Source organism: Puma concolor, chromosome E4 (genome assembly GCF_028749965.1).
Source record: "Puma concolor isolate L17-30 chromosome E4, mPumCon1.1.hap2, whole genome shotgun sequence".
Taxonomy (NCBI): domain Eukaryota; kingdom Metazoa; phylum Chordata; class Mammalia; order Carnivora; family Felidae; genus Puma; species Puma concolor.
This window is the reverse complement of record NC_141683.1, coordinates 1,287,442-1,311,655: the sequence shown is the minus strand read 5'-3', so window position 1 is coordinate 1,311,655 and position 24,214 is coordinate 1,287,442. Positions and strand designations below refer to the sequence as shown.

General features: G+C 63.2%; 3 protein-coding genes and 2 long non-coding RNA genes across 8 annotated transcripts; 2 read left to right on the top strand and 3 right to left on the bottom strand.

The window, feature by feature from the left end:
- Positions 1-2,666: 2,666 nt before the first annotated feature.
- On the top strand, positions 2,667-7,074 carry GBA1 (glucosylceramidase beta 1). 3 transcript variants are annotated; one of them, XM_086693019.1, is made up of 11 exons: positions 2,667-2,825; positions 3,187-3,274; positions 3,522-3,713; positions 3,851-3,997; positions 4,281-4,414; positions 4,648-4,820; positions 5,027-5,264; positions 5,586-5,810; positions 6,173-6,336; positions 6,701-6,817; positions 6,906-7,074. In XM_086693019.1, exons 1-11 carry the CDS (start codon positions 2,799-2,801, stop codon positions 7,009-7,011), a joined length of 1,611 nt encoding a protein of 536 aa, XP_086549145.1. In that variant the 5' UTR covers positions 2,667-2,798; the 3' UTR covers positions 7,012-7,074. The 3 variants fall into 3 exon arrangements, with proteins under 3 accessions (XP_086549145.1, XP_086549146.1, XP_086549147.1); XM_086693020.1 differs by lacking the exon at positions 3,187-3,274 and having other exon boundaries at positions 2,694-2,825; XM_086693021.1 differs by lacking the exons at positions 2,667-2,825; positions 3,187-3,274; positions 3,522-3,713 and adding an exon at positions 3,281-3,460.
- A 499-nt stretch (positions 7,075-7,573) lies between these two features.
- Positions 7,574-12,195, bottom strand: MTX1 (metaxin 1). The gene is made up of 8 exons (XM_086693022.1): positions 12,090-12,195; positions 10,784-10,853; positions 10,585-10,664; positions 9,052-9,144; positions 8,721-8,903; positions 8,525-8,601; positions 8,014-8,168; positions 7,574-7,912 (listed from the first exon to the last, which is right to left on the bottom strand). Exons 1-8 carry the CDS (start codon positions 12,168-12,170, stop codon positions 7,698-7,700), a joined length of 954 nt encoding a protein of 317 aa, XP_086549148.1. The 5' UTR covers positions 12,171-12,195; the 3' UTR covers positions 7,574-7,697.
- A 550-nt stretch (positions 12,196-12,745) lies between these two features.
- Positions 12,746-23,535, top strand: THBS3 (thrombospondin 3). 2 transcript variants are annotated; one of them, XM_086693017.1, is made up of 23 exons: positions 12,746-13,614; positions 14,651-14,857; positions 15,408-15,664; positions 15,765-15,867; positions 16,681-16,707; positions 16,888-16,970; positions 17,078-17,129; positions 17,255-17,403; positions 17,665-17,805; positions 18,208-18,285; positions 18,651-18,803; positions 19,021-19,131; positions 19,229-19,336; positions 19,602-19,761; positions 20,015-20,133; positions 20,249-20,301; positions 20,618-20,811; positions 20,930-21,108; positions 21,241-21,289; positions 21,460-21,656; positions 21,895-22,067; positions 22,994-23,133; positions 23,228-23,535. In XM_086693017.1, exons 1-23 carry the CDS (start codon positions 13,536-13,538, stop codon positions 23,284-23,286), a joined length of 2,871 nt encoding a protein of 956 aa, XP_086549143.1. In that variant the 5' UTR covers positions 12,746-13,535; the 3' UTR covers positions 23,287-23,535. The 2 variants fall into 2 exon arrangements, with proteins under 2 accessions (XP_086549143.1, XP_086549144.1); XM_086693018.1 differs by lacking the exon at positions 12,746-13,614 and adding an exon at positions 14,305-14,522.
- LOC147572189 (uncharacterized) lies at positions 14,124-14,721 on the bottom strand. The gene is made up of 2 exons (XR_015245730.1): positions 14,629-14,721; positions 14,124-14,457 (listed from the first exon to the last, which is right to left on the bottom strand). It is a non-coding gene; the product is annotated as an uncharacterized LOC147572189 (long non-coding RNA).
- Positions 14,722-22,999, bottom strand: LOC147572188 (uncharacterized). The gene is made up of 3 exons (XR_015245729.1): positions 22,463-22,999; positions 21,830-22,279; positions 14,722-14,823 (listed from the first exon to the last, which is right to left on the bottom strand). It is a non-coding gene; the product is annotated as an uncharacterized LOC147572188 (long non-coding RNA).
- Positions 23,536-24,214: the final 679 nt, after the last annotated feature.

The window sequence follows — 24,214 nt, the reverse complement described above, 5'->3', positions numbered from 1 at the left end:
CACCTCTCTCTCTCTCAAAAGAAATAAACTTAAAAAAAGACATATAAAAGCCTCAAGGGCAAATCACATTGTGAGAGAAATCTGAAAGATGAGATGATATCTGTGCTGGAAACTCTTTACAAACGGAAGGGTAAGAGGGGGACACGAGACGCTCACCAACCGTGTGCCTGCAGAGGGGACCAGGGCAGGGACAAGGGCGCTGCAGCCTGTGAGCCGGCCAGGGCCAGGGGTATGTGCTTCACACACACCGTCGGGCTGAGCAAAGGGCAGCGCGGTGAGGTGCGGGGTATCCCCGCCCTCCTCCCGAGAACGAGGCCTGACCGCACCTCCTGGAAAAACAGGAGACCGGCGCGGGGCCGGTGCTGGTGCGGGGCCGGTGATTCGGCTCCGACTGACCGCTTGGCAGCCGCCTGCCCGGGGCCCGGCCAGCTGCGCAGTGGGAGGAGGGCGCGTCTTCACGGTCGGCGAGCTCCCTCCACACACACACGCCTAACCTGCTGCTGTAGTTGGTGCACACACGTGTGTGGCCACACGTCGTCACCCGGGGGTCCGGTCACCGCCGCCTGGCGCACAGGCCGAGCGCACGGGGCGCGAGGACTCCCAGACGCTGTCCCGGCCCCTCCCGGGGCTGCTTCCACAGAGACCCCAGAAAGCCCCCCTCAGCGACCCTGCCGACACCCTGCTCTGGGCCCAGTCCAATGCAATTCCCGCCCTGGAAGTGGAGAGGCTGGGTCTCCTGCGGCCTGGGAAGCAGGACGCGGAAGGGCTACGACCCGGTTCTCTGCCTGGAAAGACCTACAGCTCTTTGGGGGGGCGGGTCTGCCCCCTAACCAGCCTCCTGACGGGTGGGGGGCGGGAAGCCCTCTGCTGCAGCTAATTTGTGCCCCTCCTTAGCCACTTACTGTCAGGGGAGAGCGGGACGCGCCACCCCCCACCCCCCTACGAAGTCCGCGGTCGGGCTTGGCACGTTTGGGGACATCGCAGGGACCGGCACCTCGGCAGCGCAGCGCGTGTGGCTTAGCGTGATGCAGGAATTCCTTCCAGGTCACCCAGCCGGGGAGTGCGGGAGCCAGGATTCAAACCCAGCTTGTCTCACTAAGACTAGGCTTCTGGGCCGTAGGAACCTAGAGGCAATGATCAATTTTGCCCGGAGTGTGTCTGGAAAGTCTTCACTGAAATCATTTCTTTAATGTTTTTTGTTTTTTTTTTTTATTTATTCTGACAGAGAGTGAGAGAGCGAGCTGGGGAAGGAGCGGAGAGAGAGAGAGAGAGAGAGAGAGAGAGAGAGAGAGAGAGAGAATCCCAGGCAGGCTCCCACTGTCAGTGCAGAGCCCAACACGGGGCTCGAACTCTCGACACACGAGATCATGACCTGAGCCCAAGTCAGGTGCTTCTCCAACTGAGCCCCCCAGCGCCCCATCACTGGAATGATTCAACAGACCACAGTCACACAGGAAACCGGTGGCTCTCCAGCCCCTCCTGGGCTCCAGGCGCTGCACTCGGCTTACTGGTCCCAGTCAGGGCTCCGTCTCACAGGTGAGATCAGCCCCCAGAGCCACGGTTCAGAGCCGTGCGTGTCGCTCCAGCTAAATCAGAGGCGCCCGGGAGGCACCACTGAGGCCCAAACCCTTCTCACATCCACTGAGGACACAGCTGCGTATACTGACCGGTTTCGGAACCACTTTGCACAACCAAGGAAAACCAGTTGTGACAGTCCTCGTCTGATGAGGGGCTTGGTGTTGGTGACTCCCGCCCTCGGCCAGGACCTGTCCTCCCTGCATTTCCACCCCTTCTCCTCCGAGAAACCTTCCCGGGTCACTCCCACCATGCACGGCCACCCCACGAACGCTTGTTACCTTCTCTTCATCTGTAACACGTGATTTTTTTTTTTTTTTTTTTTTTAGAAAACTTTAAATGTTTATTTATTTTTGAGAAAGAGAGAGACAGAGCACCAGCAGGGGAGGGGTAGTGAGGGAGGGACACATAGAATCCGAAGCAGGCTCCAGGCTCCGAGCTGTCCGCACAGAGCCCGACGCGGGGCTCGAACTCAGGAACCGTGAGATCATGACCTGAGCTGAAGTCGGCCGCTCGACCGACCGAGCCACCCAGGCGCCCCTGTAACCACCCGTGTTAAGTGTGTGACTCCCCTCACAAGGCCTAGAGGGCAAATTATGCCTTAACCGCTTCCAGGATTCTGGAGGTGAATCTCTTTCATCAGTATCGCTTTTATTGGTATTACTTTATTTTTATTTGTATTTATTTTTTTAAGGAAGCTCTGTGCCCAGTGCGGGGCTTGAACTCACAACCTGGAGATCAGGACTCGCCTGCTCTACCGACCCAGCCAGCCTGGCGCCCCACCTTTATTGGCTGTTACTCACAAGCCTCTTTTCTCGGGAAAGCGGTGGGCCTGCCGCGTCGTCCATCCTCAGGGATTCGGGAGCCTCTACCCAACCTTCCGCGCGGATCCTTGATCCACGTTCTTCCTGAGGCTGTCACCCACACGTGCCTCCCAGGATGTCCTAGGATGAATAATCGCCAACAGCCTGGAGGAGGCCGGTCGCCCTCTACAAGTATGGTTGCAATTGCCTCACTTCCTGTATCATGTGACACTCCCAGAGTCGTCACGTGACCCACCTACTTCTTCCCCCCCCCCCCCCCCCCCCCGCCCCTTATGCCGGAACTAAACCCGCAGGGTTGATCGGGTGTCCAGCCACCGCCAGGACCTGCATCCCTGTTTGTATTTAGGGGACCCTCTGTCCTCCCGAGGCTCGGGAACCCTGCAGTGCCGTCACCTGGTGATGGAGCGCTCGACTCCTCCCCGAGAGGTGAGTGAGCCACAGCTCCCAGCCGGGTCCTGTCGCTCTGCTTCTGGAATCCTGGCCATCCGGAGGCTGGAATTCAGTGGATGATAGTCTCCTCAAATCCAGGCCATCGTGGCTCTTTGACAGAGGGGCAGATGGAGGGGGGGGTGGGGTCCAGGGAGAAGCGGGAGGGAAGAGGGGCGGAGAAGGGTCCTGGTCGGGGTGGGCAGAGGGCACGGTGGGAGGGCAGCACCCGGGTGTCTCTGGGTCCTGTGCCATCGCCATCAGAGGCAGGTGGGAGCCAGGCTGTGGGCACCCCCCGCCCACGGGAGAGTAGCTGAGGGGTGGAGAGCGGCCTTCCAGCCGGTCCTCATTCTGTCCTCAGGAGCGCCCCGAGCCGCCGGGCCGGGGAGGCGTCTTGGCTGCCAGGCTCGTGGGCCTGCTTTTCCTTCAGGCGGTGCCGTGGGCCTCAGGTGAGTGAGTCACAAGAGGGGCGTCGGTCCTGAGGAGGCTCCCCCTGCCCGACGGTCCTGTGGGCGCCTTCTGGCACGCTGCCGTGTCAGGGGCGATCAGCAAACCTTCTGAGTGACTGAGACCAACCTCGCGGGGGCAGAACAGCGAGAGGAGTTTTGAAATGAGTGTCCGTTTCGTCCGGCCAGGTGCGTCCCTTCTCCCTGGCCTCCCTCAGCCCCGGCCTCTGCTTCTGCTCCTCCCTCCCAGGTGCCCGCCCCTGCAGCCCTAAAAGCTTTGGCTACAGCTCGGTGGTCTGTGTCTGCAATGCCACGTACTGTGACTCTCTCGACCCCCTGACCCTGCCCGCCCCCGGCACCTTCAGCCGATACGAGAGCACGCGCAGCGGGCGCCGGATGGAGCTGAGTCTGGGGCCCATCCGGGCCAACCGCACGGGCACAGGTGACCGCTCTGTGCCTCATCCCCAGGGCAGGCTGGGACACTCCCGGAGCTAAGCCATGCCAGCAGCTCACCGGCTCCTCCTCCCTGTGCGCTCACACACACCCCCCCCCCCCCCCCCGTTTCCTGTGTATCCGCAGGGCTGCTACTGACCCTGCAGCCAGATCAGAAGTTCCAGAAAGTGAAGGGGTTTGGAGGGGCCATGACGGACGCCGCTGCCCTCAACATCCTTGCCCTGTCACCCCCTGCCCGGAATTCGCTACTCAAATCCTATTTCTCTGAAGAAGGTGAGGACGAGGGGGACAGGATGACACAGTGCGATTGACACTCTGACCTTCCCGTGACCCTGACTTCCACCCCTCCCTGACGTTTGGGTCCTTCCTACCTTTCCCTGGGTGTTAGCTCAGAGGACCTGTGTTCCACCCAGGGGCCTGGCTCCACAGACCCCAGCCGGGACCCCAGGCTCCCTTTGGCCCGCCACAGACACAGTCTAGGACCGGCAGGTGGTTGGCAGGTCCCACATTCTCCTGCTGACTCAGACGCTCGTGTCTCGGCCTTCCTCTTCTGCAGGAATCGAGTACAACATCATCCGGGTACCCATGGCCAGCTGTGACTTCTCCATCCGCACCTACACCTACGATGACAGCCCTGACGACTTCCAGTTGCGTGACTTCATCCTCCCCGAGGAAGATGTCAGGCTCAAGGTGGGCACTCGGCCCCGGTGGAAGTGGATGCCTGCTGGGTGAGAAGCCTCAGGCTAGAGGAGCCTGCAGGGGGCCACAGAGCCCGCCCCCTGCTCTCGGTTCTGTCCCGGGGGTGGGGGGTGGGGGCTGGCGGGACAGGGCAGGGGCCGATGGCTCGGCCTGACCCACTGGTCGGGCCGGTCTGCCCATGTTCCAGCTCTGGGTGTCTCTCTCCTCACCTCCACGGTCTCTAGATACCCCTGATTCACCAGGCCCTGGAGCTGGCCCCACACCCTGTGTCACTCTTCGCCAGTCCCTGGACGTCACCCACTTGGCTGAAGACCAACGGGGCAGTGAACGGGAAGGGGTCACTCAAGGGGCAGCCGGGAGATCTCTACCACCAGACCTGGGCCAGATACTTTGTTAAGTAAGGCCGCAAGCCCTCGTCTCCGCACCCCCTCCCTTGCCGTGGACCCGGGTCACCCCCAGATCCGACTCCTCAGACTACCTTTCTACCTGCTGGGCCTTTCACACTCTGCCTGTCAGTTCTCCCCGCCTCACCGGGCCTCCTATTCCCCAGGGTCCTGGTCCCCCTCTCTTGTCCAGGGCCACTCACACCCTTTTCCCCGTCAGGTTCCTGGACGCTTACGCGGAGCACAAGTTACGGTTCTGGGCAGTGACGGCAGAGAACGAGCCTTCTGCAGGGCTGTTCAGTGGGTACCCCTTCCAGTGCCTGGGCTTCACCCCTGAACACCAGCGAGACTTCATCGCCCGGGACCTGGGTCCTACCCTCGCCAACAGTACGCACCGCGACGTCCGCCTGCTCATACTGGACGACCAGCGCTTGCTGCTGCCTCGCTGGGCCCAGGTGGTAAGGCCCAGGGCCTCCGGGGTAGCCCGGCAACCCCCAGATCTAGCCTCTGGGTGACCGGCTCCCACAGTGTCTTCCCTGCCTCAGCCCTTGATTCCTAGAACTCCCTGGGCTGGAGCCAGCCAGGCGCCCAGGCGGCCCCCCGGGGGGTGCTCAGGGGTCATAACCTCCTCTGCGTCTCCAGGGCCCCAGAGGTCCCCGTGGTTTGTCACTTTAACCCCTCTAGTTGCCTGCAGCCCACTGCCTGTTTCTCAGGTCCCCAGGGCTGCTTCCAGAACCCTCCATGCAGGGCCCGGTTTTAGCAGCCCCTTCCCCATACAGGTGCTGGCGGACCCAGAGGCGGCTAAGTACGTTCATGGCATTGCTGTACATTGGTACCTGGACTTTCTGGCTCCTGCAAAGGCCACCCTGGGGGAGACACACCGCCTGTTCCCCGATACCATGCTCTTTGCCTCAGAGGCCTGCGTGGGCTCCAAGTTCTGGGAGCAGAGTGTGCGACTGGGCTCCTGGGACCGAGGGATGCAGTACAGCCACAGCATCATCACGGTGAGCCCCCAGGCCCCTCCCGCCAGGCAGGCGCAGACCTCCCTCATCTCACCGCAGGAGGGCCTGTTCTCCAACTCACCGAGCTGACTCGCTCTTCGGGGCGTTGTCATCCCTGCCTCCCCTTCATGGGCTCGCACATCCCACCACCGCTTTCCTCGAGTGCTGGCCTCTCTGGCCGTCACGTCTGCCTCCACGTGCCTCTGCTTCCTTGCCTCATCCTCGCCGCCCCGCCCTCCTTAGGTGTTAGAGGCGCCGAGCGCCCCCCACGGGGCCGGGGCGCCGCCAGCCTGCCTTCCTCGACCCTTAACTACATTGTCTGAGGACCCCACGTGGGGGCTGTCTCTGCCCTGCTCCTCCCGCAGAACCTTCTCTACCATGTGGTCGGCTGGACAGACTGGAACCTCGCTCTGAACCCCGAAGGGGGACCCAACTGGGTGCGTAACTTTGTCGACAGCCCCATCATCGTAGACATCACCAAAGACACGTTTTACAAACAGCCCATGTTCTATCACCTTGGCCACTTCAGGTGAGTGGAGGGCGGGCGCCCCGCCTCCTTGCCAGGCTGGTCTCCTGCACGGCCAGGGGCTCCTGTCCCCCCCCCCCCCCCCCCGTGAGGGAACAGGAAGATGTTCAGGGTGGGAGCTTGGGAGAGGCGCCCCTGTGCCTCTTGCACCATCCAGGCAGGAAGTGACTAGGCGGTGGCGGGCGAGCCCCGCATGCCGGACGCTGGGGACAGGACGTGAGGGCAGGGCCTGCCCGGCAGGATAGAGCTGCGGTCTGAAGGTGGGGCAGAGCTTCGGCAAGGGTGCTGCCCTTGGGGGAGCGGGCCCGGGCCCGGGGAGGCGAGGCTGGGGTCCCGGACCGCGCCCGTTCTCCCCCTACCCCCCCAGCAAGTTCATTCCGGAGGGCTCGCAGAGAGTGGGGCTGCTGGCCAGCGAGAAGAACGGCTTGGACACGGTGGCGCTGACGCGCCCCGACGGCTCTGCGGTCCTGGTCGTGCTGAACCGGTGAGAGCGGCAGGGCCCAGGAGCGGGCTGAAGCCCGGGCGGTGGGCTCGGCAGGACCCAGCGCTCAGCTTCTCCCTTGCTTCCCCAGCTCCCCGAAGGACGTGCCCCTCACCATCGAGGACCCTGCCGTGGGCTTCATGGAGACGCTGTCCCCCGGCTACTCCATTCACACATACCTGTGGCGTCGCCAGTGATGGGGCAGATACCCAAGCAGCGCCTGGGCTCGGCAGGGGCATTAAAGGGACAGAGTCGGCTCACACGCTGTCTGTGGCTACAGAGGATATATGAGGGCCAGGGCGAGCTTAGGTGACGTAAGCCCAGGGGCCGTGGTTTGCGTGACTCACTCTCCCCCTGGTGGGTGCCAGGACCTGGAGGCCCCTAAAGGGAGCTCAGGGAAGCCCCGGCGGCCCCGCCCCCCGCCTGTGAGTGTGTGCTATGTGCTGGCTCCCGTGGAAACTGGGCCCGGGCCCAGGGTGAGCTCACTGTCTGTATGGACACAAGCTGGGGGTGGGGGAGGCCGAGGAAAGGGAGATCAGAGAAGCTGGGCCCCAAACGGGGGTGTGGGGGAGGGGGGGACTGTGTCTTTCGTGGGCCGTGCGGAAGCAGTCACCGTGTCAGGGCACAGGCAGCCCAGAAGCCAGGCACCGGTGGGGGGCGGGGGGTGGGGGGGGCTCAGGCACCCGACGGCCGCCCCCCCACCAGCCAGCAGCTCCTGGAAAGATGACGGTCCCTTAAGAAAGAGAATGTGCGACTGCAGCCCGCGTGGACAGCTTTATTATGGGAGTGGCGCCCTTTTCCAGCCGCACCAACAACGGAGAAGCAGAGGAGCCTCTGGAATGTGTGAGAGTAGAAAAGTCCGTCCCGGGAGCGCGAGGCGGGGTCACTCGTCTTCCTCCTCGTCGGCCATGCTCAGGGACCGCGTGCCGGGGGCCCGGGCGGGTGCCGCCCGCTGGATAGAGACGATGCCGCTGAGCAAGGCGTATCCCGCCATGGCCGCCAGCCCCGCCAGCACGGACAGCACCTGGTTCCGGCGCCGGTACGGCTCCTCCTCGGCCTCGGGGCCCGCTGGCGTCTGGCGTGGAGGCGGCACCTCCGCTGAGGAGCGAGGCAGGAAAGGGGGGGGGTTGGTTCCCGTGTCCCCCCCCCCCCCCCCCCCGCCCCCGCCAGCGCCCGGCCCGCAGCCGCCCGCCGCTCACCTCCATCCCAGGGGAAGTAGAGGCTGAGGATGTGCGCGCAGTAGGCGCAGAGGTTGTGCAGCCCCCGCAGGTGGGCCTGGAGCCTCCCGCTGGGCAGCCTGGCCTGCAGCAGCGGCGCCAAGTAGCCGAAGACAAAGGCGTCCAGCGAGGCGGGGCTGGAGCGAGAGAGAAGGGCTGCAGGGGAGAGCCCGGGGCCCGGGGGCGGGGCCCTGGGGGGCGGGACGCCCCGTCCTGGACCCACCGGGAGCGGGGAGGGCTCCCCAGGTGGGGCCGGCCGGGCCCCGAATGGGACTCTATCCCAGGGCTGCATAAAGGGCACATTGAGAGCCCCGCGGCCCCTCCTGCGCCTGGCGGCCCTCCAGCCTCACACACAGCCCCACTGTCATCGGCCCGGCCGTTCCGAGGACCTCCTGCACAGCGCCCGGGCCACCCCGGGCCCCGCAACGACGTCTGAACCTGCCTCTCGCCCCCCACCCCCCAGACCACCTAGTTTCCCCGGAGGCAGACTCACGCGTCCCCGAAGAAGAATTTCTGAGAGCCCAGGCGCTGGGAGAGCAGGGTCAGGCATTCTCGAGCCTCCTGGTACAGCTGCAGAGAGGACACGGGGCGGACTCGCGGCTGCGGGGACCCCGGGCACCCCCCCACCGCCGTCCCCGACCGTCCTCTTCGGGGCTCCGCTCGCACCGCGGCCCCGGCCCCAGACGCACCTCCTTCTCCAGCTCTTCCTCATTCTCCGGCCTGTGCTCCCCGCACAGCAGCTGTAGCCGCTCCATGAACTGCCGCTGCATGCGGCCAGGAAGGAAGAAGTTCAGGGGAAAGGGCATGGCCTCAGCGTACCACTTCCGGGTCACCTCCACATAGTTCTTGGTGTCCACCCAAAAAGTATGGATCTGGATGGGGCGGGGGGGCGGGCAGGAGGGACGAAGCAGGTCTGAGTCGGTGCACCTGCCTAACTTAGGGCGGGCTCCCTGTCGCGTGCGTGTGCGCCCCGCCCCCCCCTTCCTGGCCATGAACGTCGGGAGGTTCGGGCACACTCACCAGCACCGGGAGAAGCTTCTCCTCCAGCAGAGACATGAAGGCCAAGGTGTCTGCCCCTTGTCGGGCCGACAGATCGTAATCGGCGTTGTACTTCTGTGGAGGAGATGACCGTGAGGGGGACGCCGGGAGGCTCCAGGGGCCCTTCCCCAAGGAGGGAGGCATCCTGTCCGGCACCACCCTCACCGGCCCCTGCGTGTAGCAGAGGGACGCCAGGCAGCTCTTCCCGCCGAGGCCCCCTCGCCTGGGCCCGTCCAGTAGCCTGTTGCTGTTGGCGGAGAGCCTGGGCCTTGGAGCCTGCTGCCCATCAAGGTCGGGCGCCCGCTGGGGGGAGAGGAAGGCCCCAGCCGCAAACCAGGAGCGGCTCCTGGAGTCTCCACGGAAAGCTGGAAGCACGCCCGCTGACGGCAACTTTCTAACAGGAACTTCCCAGTCCGGGCACCACAGGGCTGGCGCAGTGGAGCTCAGATGCACTGTGGGCCTCAGCCCAGGCCTCAGGAACCAGGGCCCCCTGGCTGGTTCTCTCAATGCCCAGGTCTTGGCTGTTTGTTCCATTTCATTCCATGGCCCCGGTGCCACCACCGCACGTTGTACCCGCGCCCCATGTCTCAGCCTGCCACACCTCAGCAACCCCCTCTGCACATCCTGAGTGAGGTTTGTCCCCACATGACCTCTGGAGCCTGATCCTTAAAAAAACAAACAAACAAACAAAAAATCTCTCTGAGCCTCAGTTTCTCCCCTGCAGAATGGGGTAACAGCCCTCTCTCAATGTGGCTGTGTTAGGAGAAAACCCTGCAGACTGGAAAAACTGTGCTCATACATAAGGAAACAGGGCGGCGGCCCAGGCCCTACCAGGAACTTTGGTTTCTCCCTGGACCCCCTCTCCCCATGCCTCCCAGCTCCTTCACCTTTGGGAAAACATAAGAGGCTCCTACATCTGGCAAGTGTTCCCACGAAAGTTAGATGAGCCCTCGGAAAGCATCCCGGCTAAACCCCTAGTTTTATAAAGAAGGGGCTTACAGCTCTGAGAGGTGAAGCAGCTTGCCCAAGGTCACACAGCCAAGGACAGGATGAAGGACAGTCAAGATATCCCCATTCCTCTTGTAATACTCTCTCAACTTCCCCACCCTGGCTCTACGCCTTGTCCATCCTGAGCCCCATATCCAGCCCAACCTGGGCCCTGAGAAAAGGACAACGGCCCTGCCAAGTCCCTCTCCAGAGCCACCTTCGAGGGCCTCACCTGAGCCAAACGTTCTCTCCTGCCCTCCTTTCCCTTCTAGGTGTCATCAGCCCGTTTACCTCTCCTTCCCTGCCCAGCAGGCAGAAGGCCCTGTCCCTCCGGATACCTCCCCAGCGCCCCAGCTTAACGCCTGGCCGAGCGCTTACTGAATCCACACAGTGTGTCTGTCCCATCAGACTGTGTGCTCCTTGAAGTTGTGGGCCTCCTGCTTCTGGCTCGGCACAGATGACAAATGTGTGATGCGTTGACATGACTCAACCACTCTCACCGGCAGCCCTCCTACCCAAGCCACCTACCTCTTTTCGAAGATGGGTGATGATCTTGTGTGGCACCGAGATGACCTCGCCGTGACTGGTCCGAAGGGCAGGCAGAGTCCCTGACATGGAGAGAAAAGGACACCCACAGACCCTTAGCTGCCTATCCATGTGTATTTACACCACATTCCTGTCTGTCTCCTGCTCCTCCCCTTCTTCACCCCCCAGGGACACTGGGTACCTGAAGGGCTCCGCCAGGGGTTGGTGATCTTGTACACCTTGAGTGGGGCACCAGTAAATCTGGCATAGGTCTGCAGGGAAGGAAGCAGAAGGCAGAGAGGCCCCCACAGGGGAATCAGGAAGAGCAAAAACGGGCTCCTGGGTGGCTCAGTCGGTTGGGCGTCCGACTCTTGATTTTCGGCTCAGGTCGTGATCTCACGGTTGGTGAGTCCGAGCCCTGTGTTGGCCTCTGCACTGACAGTGAGTGCGGAGCCTGCTTGGGATTCTCTCTCTCCCTCTCTCTGCCCCTCCCCTGCTTGCATACGCGCAATCTCTCTCTCAAAATAAATAAACGAAAGAAAAAAAGAAAAAATATTTATTGAACCCTTTTTGTGCTGTGCTTGGTACTTGCCTCACAAAGAGGTGGACATTATGGTTTCCATTTTACAACGGGAAACGCAGGGCTCGGGGGGGTTGTGAACCGGTCTCTAATACTAGGTCTGCCAGCAAAAGCCTTCCCTCTCCTGCCATCTACCTGATGTACAAACATCCTCATAAGTTCTTCCTACCCAGTATATCCCTTTTCCTGGAAGCACTGATCGTGCCCTTCTGAGGGAGTCTCTGTGGCCTGCTCCTACTTAAACCTTGGCACCTCAACTTATTACCTTTATTTGCTAACACGTTTGCCTTTCGGTAAACAACTACAGGGAAGGAACTAAGTCTTACTCATCTTTGCACGCCAAGGTGTGGTATCTGGGAGAGGCCTGATAACATGCTTATTAAATGAAAGAGTGAGTAAATAAAGTGAACGAACTGACTCCAAAGCTCTTTCCACAGAGCCTGGCGGGAGGCCTTTTGGTTCAATAAATGAACTCAGTAATGCTGTGTAGTGAGGAGGAGGTGGAGGTGGTGGAGGTGGAGGAGGAGGAGAAGGAGGAGGAGGGGGAGGAAAGGGAGGCTGAGAAGACAGGAATGCCACGCCTGAGAACCCTCAGATCGCCGAGGCTCAGTAAACCTCCGGATGAAGAAACAGCCCTCAGAGACCAGGGAGGGATAGCCCCAAGGTCACACAGCCAGTAAATGGATGAGCAAGGACTAAAACCCATTTCCTGAACCCCCGACCAGGCCTCTTTCTATGGCTGCGCAAAACCCAGGCTGTTAAGCCACAGGGCACTGAGCCTACGTCGGCCAGGCTCAGTCTTTGATTGCCTCAGTTTCCCCCAGTGAGCCCGTGCTGAGGCGCCCTGGTCAAATCCGGACGATCGGCTAGTTCGGCTCCCTCCCCAGTCCTCCAGGGCGCAGCAGAGGGCGACGGCGCCACCCCTCACCAGCACGGCCAGGCTGTCCAGGTCCACTGACGGCAGCCCCCAGCCCCCCGACCAGCAGAACAGCTCCATGGGCGCCGCCATCTTGCCCGCCCTCTGTCCCGGAAGCACCTCCCTCCCCCGCGCTTCCGCCCGCCCCCCGCGCGGCCCCGCCCCCCAGGCCCGCCCCTCGCACCGCCCGAGGCGCGGGCCGAGGGGAGGCCGCAGGCGAGGCGAGGCGAGGCGGGGCGGGGCGAAGCGGGGCGGGGCGGGGCGGGGCGGGGCGGGGCGGGGCCGCGGGCTTTGGGGGAGGGCGGCCGCCGCCGGCTCCAGAGGCGGCTCCCGAAGTGGGGGAGGGTTCTCGCCCGGGCCCTCTTGGCGGAGGCTGGGCGCCCTGGCCGCGGGGAGCCCCGGACGCCCGAGGGCGCGGAGGGTCCCGGCCCAGCGGGTGTTGTGCGTCCGGTCGGGCTCTGGGGGCTCTCGCAAATCTGCACGCGGCTTGGGCTGCGCCAGGGCCCCGCGGGGCTCGGCCCGGAGCGGGGGCCGCGGGGGGGTCCCCCGCGCCGCATGTTTTCCACAGCGCGTTATGTTTGGAGCGGGCCCCGCGCCGCCTGTCGCCATGGAAACAAAACAGGGGCGGCGGCGGCCGGAGCCGGGTCGGGCTGGGGCCGGGGAGGGGGGAGGGGTGGGGCTCGCGCGCCGTTGCCGTGGTAACGGGAACCGAGGCGCCCCTGCGCTTCATCCGGGTCACGGCCTGCCGGCCAGTACCCGCTGTGTTCCGGGTCTGGCCGCGGCCCCTGGCCTGTCCCCTGCTTTACTCCTGTCCCCGGAGGCCCTTTCCTCCTTCCTGATTCCTCCTTCCAAGCACTTCGCTGACCACTGTGTTAGACGCGCCCTCCGCTTCCCATCGGACGCTTCTAAGTTTTCCTAGGAGCGAGTCACGTGTCAGGGGACCCCCACCCTAATGAGGGGCACTCACTTCGTCAGAGCAGCAAAGTTCATGCCATGCGGGCATCCCCTGGGCACGATAGCAAGCTACTTTCCGCCACTCCCTTGGCACCCTTTCATGCCAGCTGGGGAATAATGCCCACTGTCTGGCGCTGCCCCTGCCAGGGGCTCCTGCCTTCCCCAACTGCGACTTACAGGAAACGGTAGCATTCGGTAGTGGCCCCCAGCAGCGAGACGCCGGGAGGGAGGGAGGGAGGGAGGCACCTGGGACGGAGGACCGTTAGGGAGAGGCAGGAGGCAGGGAGGCCTCCAGACTCTTTCCCAGTGCTCCTGGTTCCCAGAGCTGGGGATGCCTCCAGGCTGATTGGCAGCTCTTTGTTTCAGCCCCCCCTCACTCGCCAGCTGGCCCCCCCCCTTCAACTCCCCCTTCCAGTCCCTCCGCCCCCCGCTCCTGCTCTCTCCGCCTAGCCTTTTCCCCTCCCAGCCGCCTGCCTGCCAGGGGTAGTGAGCCAGCTGAGCGGCATGGAGACGCAGGAACTTCGGGGGGCCCTGGCTCTTCTCCTCCTCTGCACTTTCGCATGTGCCAGTCAGGACCTGCAGGGTAAGCCAGTCTCCATCCTCTTAGACCCCTTCTCTGCCTCCTTTCCTTTGGCCCCCAGCCTAGTAGCAGGAAACATGTGGGCAAGGGGAGAGTCCTGAAATTGAGCCGGATGGAAGATTGATGAAATCATGGCCATGGGGGTAGGAGTGAACAGCAGAGGGTACTGGGTGAGTGGGAAGTGGCCAAGGTCAGCACGAGGCCAGGGCAGAGGACTCAGGAGCTGGATGCTAGGGCTGCCTGGCTGGGTTGGTGTCTGAGCATCCACAGGCATTCCAGGCTCTGGGAGAGCAGTGCAAAGGTGGGCTTCTTCACCCCCCCACCCCCAGCCAGGGCTCCTGGCTGCCCTGGGACATGGGGGGTGGGGTGGGGACCCAGAGGTCTGGGCTCTCCCGGAGGTCTGGCTGTGGGATGGGCCTGTGGGTGTGGGAGAGGTAGCTGGAGCAGATGACACAGGCACAGATTCATTACTGGCTGGAAGGGAAACCACAGATTGGCCAGGACACAGGAGGCACAGGAGCCCGGTCCTACATTCCCGAGGGGGAGAGGCAGACAGGAGGGTTGGAGCCCTCAGTGGGCAGCTCTTCTCATCCAAAGTGAGTGTGCTGAGCCCCCAGGATGGGAGGAGGGGCATCTGGGTGTGGAAGCAGCCAAACGCAGCAGCATAAAGAGAAACTGCTTTTCCAGTTCTGTGCTGTGGGCACCAGGTGCTACTTCTGCCTGGGATCAGCACGGTGGCTCCCTTGCGCCACCTGGTGGGGGCATCTCAAGGTTGCCGGGCGCCGTTTCTGTACTTGCAAGAGAGCCTCAGGCCCGCGGGCTCCCAGACCCGGTGGGGAGGCACTACTGAGGGAAAAAGGAAGGCACGATGCCCTGTCTTCCCAGAGCAGCAAGGCTTGAGTTTCAAGAAGGTGACTAATACTGCCTGGTGGCGGGCGTGGAGGTAGTGATGAAGGGTGCTCCACCCCCGAGGGCTCGGGGGAAGGGCAGGCCTTAGCATTTGATCCCTTCACTGACCTTGATGACCCTTGCCTGCCAGTGATTGACCTGCTGACTGTGGGCGAGTCTCGGCAGATGACTGCTGTGGCAGAGAAGATCCGGACCGCCCTGCTCACTGCTGGGGACATCTACCTCTTGTCCACCTTCCGCCTGCCCCCCAAACAGGGTGGTGTCCTCTTTGGCCTCTACTCTCGGCAGGACAACACACGATGGCTGGAGGCCTCCGTTGTGGGCAAAATCAACAAAGGTGACTGCTGGGCATCTCCTTTCCTGCAGTGGTGCCCCTTGAGCACTTTCTCTCATCCCCACCCCTGCATCCCTCTTAATTCTCCTGGGGCCCCATGGACCCATCAGGCTGTGCTCAGGCACCGGGGGTGGGGGGGCGCACCTGGTTCGGGGTGCTTGGAGGTGCCTCAGAAGGCCAGGTACCCAAACAGTAGAGTGAGGCCTAATGTTTGTATGGAGCGGATGTTGCACTTGGGGAGGGGAGGCCTGTCTCTGTGTCCTAGCAAGGGTGTAAAGCAGTCCAGCAGATCCCTGGCACGATTCATTGGGTGCAAAACCAGCTGCCACCCTAGCAGGGGACAGAGCGATCTGATGCCACTGAAGAGTAAGAAAGTCTTGGTCTTTGAACCCGTTTGAAAAGCACGTATCGTGTGCACCTGCCGTGTATGAGGTGTCGGGAGACGTTAGCTGAATGAGGACAGTAGGTGTGTTACTCGGAAGAGTGGATGCGAGGCTCGGCTGGGAGGCAGGGGATGGGGGACAGTCCCCTACTGACCTCTCCTCCTGGGCAGTGCTGGTGCGGTACCAGCGGGAGGACGGCAAGGTCCACGCGGTGAACCTGCAGCAGGCGGGCCTGGCCGACGGGCGCACGCACACGGCTCTCCTGCGACTCCGAGGTCCCTCCCGACCCAGCCTCGCCCTGCAGCTCTACGTGGACTGCAAACTGGGTGACCAGCACGCCGGGCTCCCAGGGCTGGCCCCCATTCCTCCAGCGGAGGTGGATGGGCTGGAGATTAGGACCGGACAGAAGGCTTATTTGAGGATGCAGGTGAGCGGGAAGGGAGGCCCCGGTGTTTCTGCGGAAACGGTTTGCCCCCGTGGGAGGAGTTAGCGGGTCCTCCCACCCTGCTCTGCTCCTGTCCCCCCAGGGCTTTGTGGAGTCTATGAAAATGATTCTGGGCGGGTCCATGGCCCGGGTGGGAGCCCTGAGTGAGTGTCCGTTCCAGGGGGACGAGTCCATCCACAGAGCAGGTAACACGCAGACTTCCGTTAGCTGACATTCCGGACCCCAGATCACATCCTGTGGTCTTTATTGACTTTCATCTCCTCGATTTCCCCCTTAACACTCATTCCTGGGCTTCTGACCCTCTTATCCCAATCTCCTCCGCCTCTGGGTCTGTGATCCCCAAATAACACAGCCATCCCAGGAAGTGTGGGTCACAAAACTCTCCAGGTTCAGGCCACCACCACTCCCCCCCCCCCTCCCCAACCAGGGTGGCTGGGGAAAACAGCCGTCCAGGAGAAGACCGGAGCTCCGTGTGAGGGGTGGGAAAGTGAACTGCTTGGTCTCAGTGGCTAAGAGAAGGGTCTTGGGTCTTACAGTGGCGGCTGTCACCCATCAGCAGTTGCTCTGAGCATCGTCCATCTGCCTGGTCTCCTTGACAGGGATATTCAAAGGTTCTTGCTTAAATAAAACGCCCCCCTCTCGCAGATCGGTCCAAAAAAGGACTGTGGAAGCAGGAGCTCGGCAGGGGAGGGGCGTGTGGAAATGGAGTGGATTGGGGCCCTGGCCCTGCTCCGGGTCGCCTCTCACTCGGATCCCTTCTGCCCCTGCCAGGCCAGGACCGGAGGTGTGGGCTTTGACGGTCTGTGAGGCAGCCCTTCGCAGAGTCTCTCGCCCGGTGGGAGAGCTGGTGCTGCCCGCCCGTCACCTCTGCCCTCCTGCCATCCACCTGCCTGTCCTTATTCTAAGACTCCTCCAGGCCTTTGTTCCTGTCCCTCTTTTCCTTCCTCCTCCTGGCCCTCTTCACGACTCCGCCCTTGACTGTGTTTTCTCCTCTCCAGTGACCAACGCGCTCCATTCCATCCTGGGTGAGTGGGCCACGAGGAGGTGGGAGGGGCCAGGGGCTGTGGCCCGCCCCCTCTTCGGCCAGGACAGGGTGGGACTTAAAAGGCGGGTGGGCAGTAGCGGCGGGAATTGGCTTCTGACCCTAAAGAGGGACCAGGGTGGTGGCCCGGCTCTGAGCCTCTCTGCACCTTGGGCTCCGACAGGGGAGCAGACCAAGGCGCTGGTCACCCAGCTCACCCTCTTCAACCAGATCCTGGTGGAGCTGCGGGATGACATCCGAGACCAGGTCTGAGCGCACCCGCACCAGGGAGGTGGTGCTGCTGGGGGGAGGGGGGGAGCTGCCAGGAGCCGACTGCTCTCCCCCCCCCCCCCCCCCGCCCTTCTGTCTGCTAGGTGAAGGAAATGTCCCTGATCCGAAACACCATCATGGAGTGTCAGGTGTGCGGTGAGTGGGGAGCGGGGCGGGCGCCAGGCGACCCCGTGCCCCCGGCCCCGCGGTGGCGGCCCCCTCCACCTCTGCGGGGCCGGAATGGCCGCCTCCGGGTGGCTCTGACCTCGCCTGCCCCCCAGGCTTCCACGAGCAGCGTTCACACTGCAGCCCCAACCCCTGCTTCCGCGGCGTGGACTGCATGGAGGTGTATGAGTACCCCGGCTACCGCTGCGGGCCCTGCCCCCCCGGCCTGCAGGGAAATGGCACCCACTGCAGCGACATCAATGAGGTGGGGGCGGCCAGCTTGAAGGGGCAGCGGCACTTGGGGCGAGGGAGGTGGGAGAGGCCCAAGGAGGTCGGTCGGAAGCACGAGAGCCTGGGCTTTCTTTGGGACACCGGGAGACCGGAAAGGAAGCAAGACGGGAGGGGACAAAGTCTGTGGCCAAGACCGGAGGGCCATTGGGCGGCGCAGGGCAGTCTGGGCCTAGCCGGGAGGGGCCCCGGGGGGCCCACAGGCAGAGGCGCCCGACCATCGTCCTCCGTTCCCCAGTGTGCCCACGCGGACCCTTGTTTTCCTGGCGTCAGCTGCATCAACACCATGCCCGGCTTCCGCTGTGAGGCCTGTCCCCAGGGCTACAAAGGCACGCGGGTGTCCGGTGTGGGTATTGACTACGCCCGCGCCAGCAAACAGGTCAGGTCGGGTAGAATGTGTAGACGAGGGGCGCCTGGGTGGCTAAGTTGGTTAAGCGTCCGACTTTGGCTCGGGGCATGATCTCATGGTTCGTGGGTTCGCGTCGGGCTCTGTGCTGACATCCTGGAGCCTGCTTTGGATTCTGTGTCTCCGTCTCTCTCTGTTCCTCACCAGCTAACACTCTGTGTCTCTCTCTCTCTCTCAAAAATATGTAACCGTTAAAAAATTTTTTTTAACTGAAAAAAAAAGGACGCATAGACGAGGTCGTGGCCTTGCCGGGGCCTGGTCGGCCGTCCGGGTTGAACATGGGTCCTTGCGCTAACAGCGGTTTGGGGTCTGGGCTTCGTGTCAGTGTCCATGGGCAGGGGCACGAGGAGATCCGTCATCGATCTGTCCCGTCAGGTCTGCCAGGACATCGACGAATGCAGTGACGGTAACAACGGTGGCTGCGACCCCAACTCCATCTGCACCAACACTGTGGTAAGCCGAGCGGCCCGACCGCGTCTGTAGCGGTGGGACAGTGCGCCTACACGCGTGAGCACACCCACACCCCACGTCCTACTTCCTGCTTCCTTCCCTGGGGCACCACGCGCACACGTTCCCCGCACCGGTTTGGAAGCCGGGTCCTGCTTCTCACCGTGACTGGCGAGCCCGGCTTTTCCGAGCGTCAGTCTATTCACCTGAAAAAAACAGGGCCGGCAGACACCTCGAAAGGTTGTCAGGGGAACCCGAGGAAGTGACTGATGCGTGGCCTCGAGCAGGAGCAGGGAGTGAGGTCCCGCACCGCCGGCTGGGGCACCTGGCAGCCTGACCTCCTTCCTGAGTCACCGCTTCCCTCCTCTTAGGGTTCCTTCAAGTGTGGTCCCTGTCGCCTGGGCTTCGTGGGCAACCAGAGCCAGGGCTGCGTCCCCGCCCGCACCTGCCACAGCCCAGCCCACAGCCCCTGCCACGTCCACGCGCACTGTCTCTTTGAACGCAACGGGGCCGTGTCCTGCTCGGTGAGCTAGGCCTGGGGCTTGGAAGGAAAAGGGAGAATCTGGAGAGGGGTAGGGCTGGTGACCCTGCTTAGGGCCTGGGTGGGGCCTGAGCAGGGAAGGGAGGTGTCCTGGGCGCGGGTGCCGGTTGGTGAGAATAGAGGCTGAAGCAGGGAAAAGGGTGGGGCACGAGGAGATAGCGGGGACCCTCATTCCTACCCGCCCCGCCCCACTGCCCCAGTGTAACGTGGGCTGGGCCGGGAACGGGAACGTGTGTGGGACCGACACGGACATCGACGGCTACCCGGACCAGGCCCTGCCCTGCATGGACAACAACAAACATTGCAAGCAGGTGTGGGGCGGGTGGGCGGGCAGTGGGGGGGGGTGGGGGCAGGCACCCTGGCCGGGGCAGGCCACAACCCATCCGGCCTCTCTCTCCTGCTCTTTAGGACAATTGCCTTTTGACCCCCAACTCTGGCCAGGAAGATGCTGATAACGATGGCGTGGGGGACCAGTGCGACGATGATGCCGATGGCGATGGGATCAAGAATGTCGAGGTGCCTCCTAGCCGTCCCACCCCTTCCAGTTCCTCTGCTCCCCACCTGGCCCTGCCCCATGACCCTGCCCCCCGTTGGCCCCTGGCAGCTCTACAGGAAGGGCCCCGGGACTGTTGGTGGGGGGGGGGGGGGGGCACACGCCCTGTGCCAGGGCAAGATGGTCACGTGGAGGCTGGGCTAGCCGGCTGTCAGGATGGGGTCAAGGGTGTGGGGGTGAGGAGGCCAGCAGCGGAGAGGAGGCCTGACCCTTTTTCTCCCACCCCAGGACAACTGCCGGCTCTTCCCCAACAAGGACCAGCAAAACTCAGATACAGATTCATTCGGGGATGCCTGTGACAACTGCCCCAACGTTCCCAACAATGACCAGAAGGACACGGATGGCAATGGGGAAGGGGATGCCTGTGACAACGACGTGGACGGGGACGGTGCAGGACGGGGCTGAGGGGGGTGGGGGGCCTGTAAGAATTTGGATGCAGGTGGGCACAAGGGGCAGCTAGGAAGTCTGAGACTGGTGTGGGGCAGGGGTCAATGGGAATGTGAGGAAGGGGGGCAGGGGGCGCAGGCAGGGGTCTTGAGCAGCTTTTCTCTGAGTGGGAGGTGAGCTCTGGGCTCTCACCAACGCAGAAGAGGATGTGACGTGTCCTAGTGACGGCTCTGTGCTATCCCCGTGTCTTATAGGTATCCCCAACGGACTGGACAATTGCCCTAAAGTCCCCAACCCCCTGCAGACAGACAGGGATGAGGACGGGGTGGGAGATGCGTGTGACAGCTGCCCTGAAATGAGCAATCCCACTCAGGTACAGCGGTGCGGGGTAGGGGGCCGGAGGGTGGAGCCCCAGCCCTTCAGATAGGAAGTGGGCCAGCCATCCTCCAGTTACCAACAGATGCTGAGAACCGGCCCCTCTCCCGCAGACAGACGCAGACAGCGACCTGGTGGGGGATGTCTGTGACACCAACGAGGACAGGTAGGGTTGGCAGAGAGCTAGGTGGTCATACAGGGCTTCCTCTCCTCTCCTCTAGCACATACTCAGTTTCCTCCGTGGTTTAGCCTTGACTGTCCACCAGTGTCGAGCAGGAGGTCTGCCCTCCGCCCCTGCTGTGGGACTTTACCTCACCTGGCTGACGGCAGGGGGTGTGGCCGAATGGAGGGTACACCCCAGTCCCCACCCCGAAGAGAGGGGGCTGTGGGGCCGAATGGAGGGTACACCCCAGACCTCGCGCCGAAGAGCGGGGATGGATGTGGTACTTTTAGAGCCTTTATCTGGTGCCTGTTCTGGGCAGCGACGGGGACGGACATCAGGACACCAAGGACAACTGCCCACAGCTGCCAAACAGCTCCCAGCTGGACTCCGACAACGACGGCCTTGGAGATGAGTGTGACGGGGACGATGACAACGACGGGATCCCAGATTATGTGCCTCCTGGTCCCGACAACTGTCGCCTGGTTCCCAATCCCAATCAGAAGGACTCAGATGGTAAGGCTGGGGCCCCACAGAAGGTTGGCCCGGTGTAGGCCCTGCCCAGGGAGGGGTGGCAGCGCGGCCTCGGGGCCACGGCCAGGCCTTCCCAAGTGCCTGGCCTCACCCTGCGCAGGCAATGGCGTTGGTGACGTGTGTGAGGATGACTTTGACAATGATGCGGTGGTTGACCCCCTGGACGTGTGTCCCGAAAGTGCGGAGGTGACCCTCACGGATTTTCGGGCCTATCAGACGGTTGTCCTGGATCCTGAGGGTGATGCCCAGATTGACCCAAACTGGGTGGTGCTCAACCAGGTACTAGGGCACCGGGTTGGGCAGGTGCTGTCAGACCAGACTGCCAGGTGGGGGCTGGCAGGGGCGGGGGGGGGGGGGCGGTGGGAGGTCAGAGCACTGGATCAGGGCTTCCTTCCTTCCTGCCACGACCAGGGCATGGAAATCGTTCAGACCATGAACAGTGACCCCGGCCTGGCCGTTGGTATGTAAGGGACACCCAGCTCAATAAGTTCCAAATGGAGAAATCCCACAGGGGCGGACGGTGGGGGGCTGAGCTGGCCACATGTACAGCTGGCGTCCCATCCCACCCCTGGCCCACAGTGGGCCACCGGTAGCTCTGCCGGCCCTGACCTTGACCCCGCCCACCCCCAGGATACACAGCCTTCAACGGTGTGGACTTCGAAGGCACCTTCCACGTGAACACGGTCACAGATGACGACTACGCAGGCTTTCTCTTCAGCTATCAGGACAGCGGCCGCTTCTACGTGGTCATGTGGAAGCAGACGGAGCAGACGTATTGGCAGGCCACCCCCTTCCGGGCGGTGGCTCAGCCCGGGCTGCAGCTCAAGGTCTTGCAACTGCCCAGACCCGCCACCTCCTTGGGCCCTTCCCCAGACTCCCCACCCCCCACGTGAGTGGGAACCCTCTTTCCCAGGTATCTGGCCTGGAGGTTGGCTCCCGGGGTCAGGGGGTGGGGGGCCCTCCAGATCGTTCTCCCGCCCGCCTTGACTTCCTCTGCCACCGGCACTTACCAGCCTGTGGTTCGGGGCCTGTGGCTAACGCACTGTCCTCACTGATACCCTCCAGGCAGTGACATCCGTGTCTGGCCCAGGTGAACATCTCCGGAATGCCCTGTGGCATACTGGCCACACCCCCGACCAGGTGCGACTGCTGTGGACTGACCCCCGGAACGTGGGCTGGCGGGACAAGACCTCCTACCGCTGGCAGCTACTGCACCGGCCTCAAGTCGGCTACATTCGGTGAGGGGAGCGCTGAGCCCTCCTGCCGGACCCCAGGCCCCGCCTTTCCTTCGCCTTTAGCCAGACCCACCGGACTGCCCCTCCGCTGCCTCCTCGGGGCCCGGTGCCCTGGGCCAGGACTGGGCCGCTGCTCTCTCTTCCCTCTCACCACAGACGTACCGCCTCAGCCCCGCTCTCCTCGTCCTCAGGCAGCCGGGGCTCTGGTGCGGGCGCTGCGGAAGGAAGACCTGTAGGCAGCGTTGGGCGGGTCCTTCCTCTCCCGTGCTCCGTTTTCCTCTCCGTGAAATGGGGCGATCTTGGGAGCCTCTAAGCCGCAGGCCAGTCTGTGGAGAGGCCCATCACTTCCAGCCCCTTCCGTGCTCCATCCCAGAAGCTGCCCCATCAAAGTGTCTGACCTGGAAGGGGCCGTCATTTGCAGAGGAGTAAACCGAGGCCCAGATGGCACATCTCTTAGTAGCGGAGCTAAGGCTTCTGGGTTCAGTGCCGTGTGCACAACTGCGCATCTCCTAGTCGGTGGGGATGACAGGGAAGGGACAGCCAATGGCAAGAGCCCAGGGTCCCGGGACTCGGGTTGGTTCCCCTTTAAGGTGCCTGGGGCTGCAGGGTGCCAGGGCAGGGGATGAGGGAGGGTGGACTAGAGCCTGGGAAGCGGGTGACTTCACCCCCCAGCCCATTGTGCTCATTGTCATGACAACCCAATCCTCGCTTGGAATGCGGCTGGTGCTTTGAGATGCAAAGGGGGCGGACAAAGAGGCAGGGGCCCCAGGCCTGAGAAAAGCACCCCCGTCCCTCCCCTTTCCTTCCTCCCTCTCCCTCCTTCCGTTCTCTCTCAGGCCCGGTGAGCTCGAGGGGGGTTGGGGATGAGCAGGGCCCGGGCTTGATGGCCCAGTGCCCATCGGACCAACGGACACCCCTCTCCCGGACAGGGTGAAGCTCTATGAGGGCCCTCAGCTGGTGGCAGACTCCGGGGTGATCATTGACACGGCCATGCGAGGGGGGCGCCTTGGCGTATTCTGCTTCTCCCAAGAAAACATCATTTGGTCCAATCTCCAGTATCGATGCAATGGTGAGGCTGAAGACATGGATCAGCCTGACCTTCCGACCCTTGTCCCTCCTGGGAGGGTCCCATCCTCTGACCCTAGTGACTCCTCCCTCCTCAGACACCGTGCCCGAGGACTTCGAGCCATTCCGGAGGCAGCTGCTCCAGGGAAGAGCGTGAAGAGGCGGCCGCCGGATTCAGAATCCTGGTCTTTGCCCCTTTGGCCTTGGGGTCCGTCCTGGAGACCCTCGGGTCTAATCTGCAGCCGCTCAGCCAAACACAGACCCTCCTCCAGCACCCACGGGAGTTCAGTCCCAGAGGGGTGGTGACCCCACTGTTCAGGAGATGGGAAGTTTTCAGGGGGTATTTCTCAGGCACTAACCCCAGGAAAGAGAACACATTGCCATAAAGTTCCAGTGGTTTTCCACACTAGTTGGTGTTGCTTATTTTAGGGATTTTCCGGGGTAGCGTGGGGAGCAGGAGGGAAGCCGAGGGGTGAGGAGGAGGGCCGGTAGGATGAGAGTTAGAGATCTAGGGGAGGTTGGGGGCCTGGTGGAGCAAGAACGGTGCTGGACTGAGGTAGGTGAAGGATGGGGGGCTGGTCCGAAAATGGCTTAGGTGCTCCCAGCCCCACTTACTCACGGTGGCTGCGGCGACACTCCAGTGGATCTGAGGTGGTCCGGGTCGAGAGCCAGGAGGGCTGGAGCCGGCCCGCTCGGGGTGAGGGGGGGCCGGGGGGCCGGAGGGGCCGGAGGCCGGGACGAGTGCAATATTGGCGGGGGAAAGAACAACACTGCACCGCGTCCCGTCCCTCCCGCCCGCCCGGGGCCCGGGACCCCGCTCCGCACCGCTTGCAGCCGGACCAGCCCCAGAACCGGGGTCGCGCCGGGGAGTTTGGTCCGCTTCGGAAGCCAGAGACTCGGCGCCCGGACGAGGGGGAGGGGACGGCCGGGGGAGGGGGGCGCGGGGAGGCAGAAGGGGAGACCGCGGTGGCCCGGAAAGCCGCTTTCCGACACCCAGCCGTTGCGCGCGCTTGCTCTTTAAATACTCGGAGTGCGCGGCGCGGAGCCGTCGCCGTGGCGACGCGTGTCCCAGCAACCGGACTGAA